The sequence below is a fragment of the Pygocentrus nattereri genome, chromosome 14 (genome assembly GCF_015220715.1).
Source record: "Pygocentrus nattereri isolate fPygNat1 chromosome 14, fPygNat1.pri, whole genome shotgun sequence".
In the NCBI taxonomy this organism is placed as follows: Eukaryota; Metazoa; Chordata; class Actinopteri; order Characiformes; family Serrasalmidae; genus Pygocentrus; species Pygocentrus nattereri.
In genome coordinates, this window is record NC_051224.1 from 24,808,543 (window position 1) to 24,819,773 (window position 11,231).

The 11,231-nt window shown below is 39.8% G+C and overlaps 1 protein-coding gene across 1 annotated transcript in view; it reads right to left on the bottom strand.

The window, feature by feature from the left end:
• Positions 1-11,231, bottom strand: part of pdxdc1 (pyridoxal-dependent decarboxylase domain containing 1) — a 48,720-nt gene that overhangs the window by 31,471 nt on the left and 6,018 nt on the right. The window contains 2 exon segments of the mRNA XM_017715481.2: positions 291-480; positions 3,450-3,596. Coding sequence (XP_017570970.2) covers positions 291-480; positions 3,450-3,596 — 337 coding nt within the window.

Here is an 11,231-nt window from a genome sequence, read left to right on the forward strand (position 1 = left end):
AGTTTATATCACAATACCTACATTTAGACCCGGTTATTCATTCAACCTAATGAGAAACTGTAGAACAGACTCAGTTTATATCACAATACCTACATTTAGAGCCAGTTATTCATTCAGCCTAATGAGAAACTGTAGAACAGACTCAGTTTATATCACAATACCTACATTTAGACCCGGTTATTCATTCAACCTAATGAGAAACTGTAGAACAGACTCAGTTTATATCACAATATCTACATTTAGAGCGATTCTCTCAGACTGACCTAAAAAGAGTGAGTGTAAATGTGTACCTGGCTGCACAGGTGCTGTCCTAGGCCGGGTCTGCAGGCGGCGCTTTGGTAAATCACGGGCTGTTTGGAGCTGAGCACGGTGAAGCCCTCTGTGGCGTAGTCCTCATAACGAGCATTAATGACCAGCCTGCACACCTTCACCAGCCCCTCGCGGTCATCCTCATGATAATAACCCGAACCGTTTTCATACCTACAGACAAGATCACACGCATGTGGGTTCAGTTTTAACAGCAGCAGCAAACACGATGCTTTCATAGACAGTGGTGTTCAGAAGTGTCTGAGCTCATGTAGTGATGCAGTGATTGTCCCAACTTTGGAAAAACACAAAAACAATAAAATTTCTCGGTATCAACATTTGATTTGCTGTCTTTGAAGCATTTTCAATTAAATACAGGGTTGATTTTAATATTTACATTTTGCACAGAAATGGTGTGTGGGTGTATGTATGTGTATATATATATAAATAAATAAATAAACATAAATAAACGCACACACACACACACACACACACACACACACACACACACACACACACACACACACATCACTGTTGTCAGAAGAAAACCTTATATCTCCAAAATTCTTTCCAAGTCATTTCGGAGCTGTTTCTTTTGGTCCATTCTTCATGAAAGTTATGCACAACATAAAGGGTAACAAGCATTTTCAAACTATGTCAAAAACTGGAAACCGTCAAAAATGGAGATATAAGGTTTTCTTCCGACAACAGCGAAATGGATGATCTTTTTTTTTTTTCACATTAATCTTTTTATGTGTTTTTAGTTTGATTATATTTAACATTCAAGAACGTACACTGTTAAAAAGAAAATTAAATAAAATAGTAAATACATAAAGCATTTGTGTTAAACAACCGTGATGTATGTATTCACCAAAATAATCATGATTACGATTTCTGCCTTAATCGAGCAGCCCTGCAGTATGTGTGTGCCAGAGCATAGAGTTTCAGTGCAAATGAAAAATACTCTGCGATAGCAGCTCAATAGAGACTCAAGTGTCTCTATATGAGAGGACTGCATAATCTTTTTACTGTATATGTTCACTATGTGTCTGTATAGTCATTAAGGCCCAGTCCAATTTCTTCTTTTTACCTCTACCCCTTGTTTTCAAGTGTCTCTTTGCCTCTTGGAACTGAGTTACAGGGTAGTGGTTGAAATCGTCCCTCTGAAATGGGACCCTCGAATAAGAAGAGCATCCCTTCATTAACAGCTACTAGCACTGCTCTATAGGAGGCCCTGCCAGTCTGCAGTGACAGCAGAGGAGGGTAAAGTTCAGCTCCTCACTGCTGGGCTTTAGTTACATTTAGGGCATCATATGCCTTTAAAGAGGGGGGCAATTATTTATTATCACCCACCCCTAATTCTTCAGTGATATGAAGCTGAAGTCAGATATTTGCCAGCTTCTTGTTCGAATTTTCCCGTTCCACCTTAAACGGAGCAGAAGTTATATTCTGGTGCTTCAGGCGTCAGAACTGCCGGACTGTTTAAGGTGGAACAGGATAATTAGCTAGCTAGCTACTGAGACATTAGCAAGCTATTAGCAATTTTTTATGCTTGTTACAAAGGAAACAACCATTATACACTGAAACGGCATTTAACTAAGACAATACGATGGTTATCGTAATTTTTTGGGGTGAAAATTCTCACATTTGTGGGTTTCTTTGGTCTCTTGCTCAGTCATCTTGCCGTTTTTTCTTTTTTTCTTCATATCACTCTGTTAGGAGTCTCTGAAAAAACACATAGGGCCATATAGCCCTAACACTTCGCCCTACCCCTGTGTCTCAACAAAAAATGGGACACCCTACCCCTAGACGTCAAAACAGAGGGCTGAGGGCTGAGTGGTAGGGGCGAGGGGTGAAATGGGACTGAGCCTTAGAGCCACTGTGTGAATTACGTAGCAGCTGCTGTTGAACTGCATGTTGCTGTGCATGAGCCTGTGAGTCTGTAATGTTTTAGCAGCCAATCCCGTGGGAGATGGGTAAAGGGTGTGGGGGATATGGGGGATATGGGGGCTCCATATCCTTTTGTTGCTAATTAGAATCCTTTTTGGAAATGTTCCACACAGAACCATCTACAGCATATTCTATATTAATCCAAAGAACCCGCATGGAAAGAATATATTAATTTGAAGAACCCCCACGCAAAGAACCCTTTAATAATGCAAAGGTAACAAGTGCTCAGGGTTCTAAGGGCTTTATTATAGCACCACAAAGGGTTCTGCTATTGTTACGATGTCAGGCTTGTCACAGTAGGAGAACCCCTTTTGTTGCTATATAGAACCCTTTTCAAAAAGGTTCTCTGTAGAACCATCTACAGCACATTCCCCATTAATCTGAAGAAGACTTTCACCATGGAAAGATGGAAACATCATAACAATAGTCGAGCCCTTTTTAGTACTATATAGAACCATTTTCAAAAAGGTTCCATTCTCCTTCAATCTAAAGAACCATTTCACCATGCAAAGAACCATTTAACCATGCAAAAGTTTCTTTGACTGCTCATGGTTCTAAGGGCTTTAAGTAGCACCAAAAGGGTTCTGCTAATGTTACGATGTCAAGCTTGTCACAGTAAAAGAACCCCTTTTGTTGCTATATAGAATCCTTTTTGAAAAGGTTCTACATAGAACCATCTACAGCACATTCTCCATTAATCTGAAGAACCCTTTTACGTTTAAGCATGCAAAGGGTTCTTTGCGTGCTCATGGTTCTAAGAGCTTTATATAGCACCAAAAAGGATTCTGTTATTTTTAAAATGTCAACCTTGTCACAGTAGAAGAACCCCTTTTATTGCTATACAGAACCCTTTTCAAAAAAGGTTCTACACAGAACCATCCACAGCACATTCTACCTCAATCTAAAGGATGCTTTCACTCTGTGCAGTTCTCTGAGTGTCTTCTATATAGAACCATGTTATTTACTAAAGAACCCTTGAAGAACCATCTCTTAAGCGTGTATCATGTTGTATAGGTCATATTTTAAGTCATATATGTTGTATTTTTATATGTTGTGGCCAGGTTTCCCATGTAAAAGAGTTTCTTGGTTCACAGTGGGACTTCCTGATTAAATAAAGGCAAAGAAAATAAATAAGTAAACAAACAAATAAATAAACACCCCTGACAGAGAGCTCAAGCTGACTGAAAACTGACCTGAAGAGTCTGCAGAGCCAGAGGGTTGTATCCGAGAGGATGCGAGTAGTCAGTTTTCTCAGCCGGTCTTTGTCCAGAACAGAGATATATGCAGCCAGGCTGTGTCCCAGTAAAGCCATGTGTCCCTGCTCTCCGACGTACTGCATCCTGCTGGAGAAACATGCGTCCATAAGCCAGTGCGCTCATACAACACTGTCTCATCTGTTCAATTACGATGATAGAGTTACGGCTGGTCAGAGCTGAGCTGCTTAATCAACTTATGGTGCAGATTTACTAAACAAGGCGCTAATTAGGGAGTTTGGGTTGCTGTTGGCAGCAGCTTCTCTACTAAGAGCTGCCATGCAAATGAACAAAGGCTCAGGAGTTTTTTTATCCATCTGTTTCTGGTTCAAACTGTGACTCATAAGGTCAAAATAAGGATAACAACTAAGTCAAGCTAGCGTTGGAGAAAGTGTGAGGTTATTTCAGCATATATCACTGTTTTTTGGGTTTTTTTAGTACTATGTTTATTAAGTTTCTCTAAACATAAGAATCATTGTTTATGCTGTTTATGCTGACTAAAGCTTTGCCCACATTTCTGATACAGTACAGCAAATTATATAGATATGCACCAGAAAAGGTCCCCAAATATCATTGAAGTGTAAGGGCCCAGCCTGTGCCACCAGCTCAGGTGCCACCAGTTCAAGGAACTCCAATTCCCAGAAGCCCTTGGGATGATTAAGGCCACTCTGGCACACCTGTGGTCTCCTCTACTTAAGGCCATGGCAAACAGCATCCCTCTATAACACCTTTGCAGAGGGATGACCGGTAAGAAGAAGTTGCTACAAAACTACTGAAAAGCCCAAAAGAAGGCTTAAAAAGCATTCGCCTCCAAGCCAAATGAAAAGTGTTGGTTCTACAAAGAACAAACAGGAGAAACATAAATCTGATCTTCCTCTCATAATTATAGAGGAAATGTCTTTTGTGCTCTGATTGTCTTTTATTTCATTTTTCTATCTCAGACTTTGAGCTGCTTTCAGCGTCCCCTTTGTTTGCCCTTTCCTGCCATTTTTCCTTCCTATTCATTGAGGTCCCAAAGTCACATTCCATCACCTCATTAATGCATTTCTCACGGGTTCTCCTCTCTGTACTTGGTTCCGCTTCCCTGTCGTCCCATAACAAGATGTTTATTTTAGAACGTAACTGGTGTGTCAAGTAATCTAGAGATACCGGTTTTCTTTTTTTAAGTAGTTTATGAGTTTGTACATACTTGCTAACAGCATTAAAACCATGGAAAAAATCAACTCAGGATTGAAATATACAATAAACAAATTAAGGTTTGAACATTTACATACTCTAAGTTTATTTGTTGCGTTTATATTGTGCTTTACAGCTACATTCATTGGCCACTTTATCAGAAACCCCCTGCCTGCTGGTGCACAGTAAGAGACTGTAGTTCAGTTGTCACCTGCCTCCTCCTGGAGATCTACTTTCCTCACACCAAACTACATCTAACAGGCCCCTCCCCGTTACCTAACACTAACGGATCTGATGCAGCCAATCACGGACTTCTGAAGATGTCACTTAACTGCAGCCGGTAGGAATTAGACGGTTGATCTCCAGGACCAGATGTTGAACTAATTTGGTTTTAGCCAATCTGTAGTCTTTCACCAACTACCAATAAACCAATGATCAGTTTTTTGACCACAGAGTGGGTGAGGGCCACTCCCAACCTCATAATGATGCTTTTGTGGTGGTTTTCTTTCCAAAGATGACTGTTTTAGAGGATTGTGCAGCAACAGATGGTCTACAGCAGTGGTCACCAACCCTGCTACTGGACATCTGCCTTCCTTCCAATCCCAATCAGCCACACCTGCTCCTGCTAATTACTTTCCTCGGATGTTCCTGATTGGCTGAACCAGATTCATTACTCTCTAGTGAGAGGGGGAGGGGCTAAAACGAAACTGTGCAGCAAAGCAGATCTCCCAAAGGTGACCACTGAGCTCTAGCCTATAACTAGGTGTGTACAACCCCTGGCAAAAAGTATGGAATCACCAGTCTGGGATGAGCACTCATTCAGACATTTTATTCTGTAGAACAAACTCAGATCAAAAGCACTAAAAGAAATAAAAAAAAACATTGTGGAAACAAAGTAAATGTTACTTTTATTGAGCAAGCACGGGAAAAAAAATATGGAATCACTCAATTCTGAGGAAAAAAATATGGAATCACTCAAATTGGAGATAGAAAATAAGGACACACCCAGTCAATTTCCTTTCCCTAAATGGACACCTGCCTCAGATTAGATCTGCTCGTTAGTCTGCAGTTAAAAACACCTGCAGTCATGACACCTTGGAGGGCTGCTGGACGAAGTGGAGTGGCAAGAACCATGGCTCCAACAAGAGAAATGTCTCTTGAAACAAAAGAGAGGATTGTGAAACTTCTTGAAGAAGGTAACTTCACGCATGGTTGCTAAAGATGTGGGCTGTTCACAGTCAGCTGTATCCAAGATATGGACCAAATACAAACAGCATAGAATGGTTGTTAAAGCCAAGCGTACTGGTAGACCAAGAAAGACCTCAAAGCATCAAGACAAAGAACTTAAGGCCATTTGTCTTGAAAACCGAAAAAGTACAACTAAACAGATGAAGCATAAATGGAAGGAAGCTGGAGCCAATGTATGTGACCGAACCGTAAGAAATCACCTAAAGGAAATGAGATTTCAATACAGGAAAGTTAAAAGAAAACCATCATTGACACCTAAACAAAAAAGAACAAGACTGCAATGGGCTAAGGAGAGGCAATCATGGACTGTGGATGACTGGATGAAAGTTATCGTCAGTGATGAGTCAAGAATCTGCATTGGACAAGGTGATGATGCTGGAACTTTTGTTTGGTGCCGTTCCAGTGAGATTTATGAAGAGGACTGCCTGAAGAAAACAACCAAATTTCCACAGTCCTTGATGATATGGGGCTGCATGTCAGGCAAAGGCACTGGGGAGATGACTGTGGTTAATTCATCTATCAATGCACAAGTTTACATTGACATTTTGGACAGTTTTCTCATCCCTTCAATTGAACAGATGTTTGGAGATGATGAAATAATTTTCCAAGATGACAATGCATCGTGCCATAGGGCAAAAACAGTGAAGGCATTCCTTGGAGAACGACACATTCAGTTGATGTCATGGCCTGCAAATAGTCCAGATCTCAATCCAATTGAAAACCTGTGGTGGAAATTGAAAAAAAAATGGTCCACAAGAAGGCTCCGACCTGCAAAGCTGATCTGGCAACTGCTATCAAAGAGAGTTGGCACCAAATTGATGAAGAATACTGTTTGTCACTCATCAAGTCCATGCCTCAGAGACTGCAAGCCGTCATAAAAGCCAAAGGTGGTGCAACTAAATAGTAGTGACGTATTTTAAATGTTCTTTTGTTTATCTGTTTTTCATGATTCCATATTTTTTTTCCTCAGAATTGAGTGATTCCATATTTTTTTTTTCCCCTGTGCTTGCTCAATAAAAGTAACATTTACTTTGTTTCCACAGTGTTTTTTTTTATTTTTTTTTTTATTTCTTTTAGTGTTTCTGAAAGCCAACAAGTTGCACTTTGGAATGACCTTATTATTGCATCATGTTTTTGATCTGAGTTTGTTCTACAGAATAAAATGTCTGAATGAGTGCTCATCCCAGACTGGTGATTCCATACTTTTTGCCAGGGGTTGTATAATGGACCTGTAAGGTTGGTGTTTCTGGTAAAATGGCCCGTCTCAGGGAGGAGTGTAATTATTTGGCAACCCAAGCAATAAAAGGAATGGGTCCACCCTTTTACAGTTCCTGTGAGAACTCCCTCAAATTTTTGCATTCTGTATCAAGTTCATGAACAATGAGGCTACCTGTCTCATAGGACACATAGAAGAAAAAATTTAATTTATTAAACGGAAATTCTACCAAACCTTGCTCCACACATCTTCGCCCATATCCATCCTCAAATAACAATTATTAGTATTAGGATATTATCTTAACATATCATAAAAGAAAATAGTAGATCACCGCTCAGTCATAACATTATGACCACCTCCTTGTTTCGATGCTCATTGTCCATTTTATCAGCTCCACTTACTGTATAGGTGCACTTTGTAGTTCTACAGTTACAGACTGTTTCCAGACGCACTCGGCGCAGAACTCAAGGTCAGCTTATCCCACAAGCCAACACTGAACATGTGGTTCTTAACAGACTGCCATAATAATCTCTTATTTTCTCTGAATCTTGACGTATGTTCAGATAATGTCTTATTTTCCTCAAAACACTGACTTACACCCATCAGACATAACTATATCATTACCTCCTTGTTTCTACACTCATTGTCCATTTTATCAGCTCCACTTACTATATAGGTGCAGTTTGTACCTCTACAGTTACAGACTGTAGTCCATCTGTTTCTCTGCATACTTTATTAGCCCCCTTTTACCCTTTTCATCAGTGATCAGGCCCCCCTGGACCCTAACAGAGCAGGTACTATTTGGGTGGTGGGTCATTCTCAGTACTGCAGTAACACTGATGTGGTGGTGGTGGTGGTGGTGTGTTAGTGTGTTGCACTGGTCTGAGTGGATCAGACACAGCAGTGCTGTTGGAGACAAAACACTCTGTCCACTCACTGTCCACTCTATTAGAGACTCCCACCTCTTTGGTCCACCTTGTAGATGTAAAGTCAGAGACTGTAGCTCATCTACTGCACAGTTTCTGTTGGTCATCCTCTCGTCCTTCATCAGTGGTCACAGGACGCTGCCCACAGGATGCTGTCAGCTGGATATTTTTGGTTGGTGTACTATTCTCAGTCCAGCAGTGACACTGAGGTGTTTAAAAACTCCAGCAGCACTGCTGTGTCTGATCCACTCGCACCAGAGCAACACACACTGACACACCACCACCATGTCAGTATTACCGCAGTGCTGAGAATGACCCATCTCCCAAATAGTCCCTGCTCTGTGAGGGTCCACGGGGGTCCTGACCACTGAAGAACAGGGTAACAAAGTATGCAGAGAAACAGATGGACTACAGTCTGTAACTGTAGAACTACAAACTGCACCTATATAGTAAGTGGAGGATATAAAATGGACAATGAGTGCAGAAACAAGGAGGTAATGATATAGTTATGTCTGATGGGTGTAAGTCATTGTTTTGAGGAAAATAAGACATTATCTGAACATACGTCAAGATTTAGAGAAAATAAGAGATTATTATGGCAGTCTGTTAAGAACCACATGTTCAGTGTTGGCTTGTGGGATAAGCTGACCTTGAGTTCTGCGCCGAGTGCGTCTGGAAACCATGTAATGCTATAAAAACCCTGTTTAAATTCACTCTTGGCTGTTTGAGGATGATATGGTTTAGGATGGTTTTCAGCTCGACCTCTTGAGCCACATTCAGCGCTTCAACAAATGACTGACATTTCTGCCACATGCACTCATAAACCACAGCACCTACTTAAAGCACAGTGCACAGCAGCCACAGCGCTCATATAAACCACAACACAAGAGTAACACAGCAAGGACTGTCAACACGTGCTTTTAAACATGGTTTGGAAATAAAAACCTGCCAGATCATAATTTAGGCACAATGTGTTCTTTGACTATGTTAATATACCCAAAGTGATAGGATATAATGGTTTGAAAATGTTGGTCAAGTTAAGAATATCATGATATGGCAGGTGTTTACAAGTGTCTTTCTTTCATTAAAATGAATGAGTCCCTCTTTTCTCTCTCAGCATAAACTGTATCTTCCATGTTAGCACCAAAAACTACAAGGTGCTAAACAGCACTTCAATATCAGTCTCATTATATCAGAATAACAGCTTCATTATAATAATCTCCTCCCAGTACTCTGAGAGGGAAACTCTTACAAATGCATATGCAAAGTGTGTGGTTACTCTTTGGTTTTATTATGAGCGCTAAAGCATGTTTACTAAATCACAACAACCACTTTTAGCACCAAAATTGAGTTTCAGAATGTTAAAATGTCCAGCCTTTATACTAAAGCTTAAAGTGTAATATGTCTTTAAATAATATCTACAACCCCATTTCCAAAAAAGTTGGGATGCTGTGCAAAATGTAAACAAAAACAAAATGCAGTGATGTGCAAATGATTTATACCCTATATTTCATTAAAATAGTACAAAGACAACATATCTAGTGTTGAAACTGAGAAAATGTATTGTTTTTTGATAAATATTTTCCCATTTTCAATTTGATGCCAACAACATGTTCCAAAAAAGTTGGGACAGGGGCAACAAAAGGCTGGTAAAGTTGTGCAAGTTGTAGCTGACAACAGGTCAGTAACATGATTGGGTATAAAAGATCATCTCAGAGAGGCTGAGTCTCTCAGAAGTAAAGATGAGGAGGGGTTCACCACTCTGTAAAAGACTGCACAGGCAGATAAAAATAATAAAGAACTTGAAGATTTTATCATCTACCTTTCATTATAACATTAAAAGATCTCTGTATGTAAAGGACAAGGCCAAAAATGTATTTACTGGCTGTGATTTTTGGGCCCTCAGGCGGCACTGCATTAAAAACAGACATGATTCTGTAGTGGAAATCACTGCATGAGCTCAGAAATCATGGACATTGTCCTCCGGGCTAAAGGCCACTCAGCTTGTGAACAGTGGACATTTCAAAAGCCAGTATTCATGATGGTATAGGGGGCATCAGTGCACACGGCAGGGGTGACGTGCACACCTGTGAAGGCACCATTAATGCTGAATGATATATACATGTTTTAGCAATATATGCTGCCATTCAGACGACGTCTTTTTCAGGGAAGGCCTTCATTATTTCAGCAAGACAATATCAAACCACATTCTGCAGGTATTAGAGCAGCATTGCTCTGTATTAAAAGAGTCTGTGTGCTAAACTGACCTGCCTGCAGTCCAGACCTATCATCCACTGAAAATATTTGCCACATTAGGAAAGGAAAAAAAATCTAACCAAAAAAAAAACCCCCGAACAATCGAGCAGCTGAAATCCTACATCAAACAGGAACAGGAAAACATTTCGCTTTTAGAACTACAGAAGTTCTCCTCAGTTCCCAAACACTTAGTGCTGTTAAAAGAAGAGGTAATGAAACACAGTGGTAAACAGGCCCCTGTCCCAACTTTTTTGGAACATGTTGTTGAAATCATATTCAAAGCGGGCATATATTTAAAAAAAAACAATAAAATTCTTCAGTTTCAACATTTGTTTGTTGTCTTTGTGGCATTTTCCTCTAAAATATGGTTTACATGATTAGCAAATCATTGCATTTTATTTTTATTTACATTCTGCAGTGTCCCAACATTTTTGAAAATTGGATTGTATAACAATAATAATATTAATAATAATAATAATAATCATCATCATCATCGGTCCTTATTTATAGAGCACATTTCATACTGTTGGCAGCTCAGAGTGCTTTACAGACAAAAGACACAACTTAACAGTGATGAAAGAAAAAAAAGAGTTTTAAGTTCAAATCAAATAAGATGATGAACACAGATCAGTTTAAAGAGATAAAGACCAAAAGAGCTGAGTTAAAGATCTGCGTTTTCAGATGTTTATTAAAAGTGAGCTCTGAGCTCGAGTGTCTAATTAAAGGTGAACTGAGCTCCACAGTTTAGAAGCAAAATAACTGAATGAGTCTCTCCACGTTTTCTGAAATGCAACATTTCCTGCTTTACATTTTGTTTCAGCTGTTTTTGGCTAATTTCTCAGTTTCAGCATCAGCATCAGCAGATCACTGTAATCAGCAGAACCGACTGTGTGCTGTTTA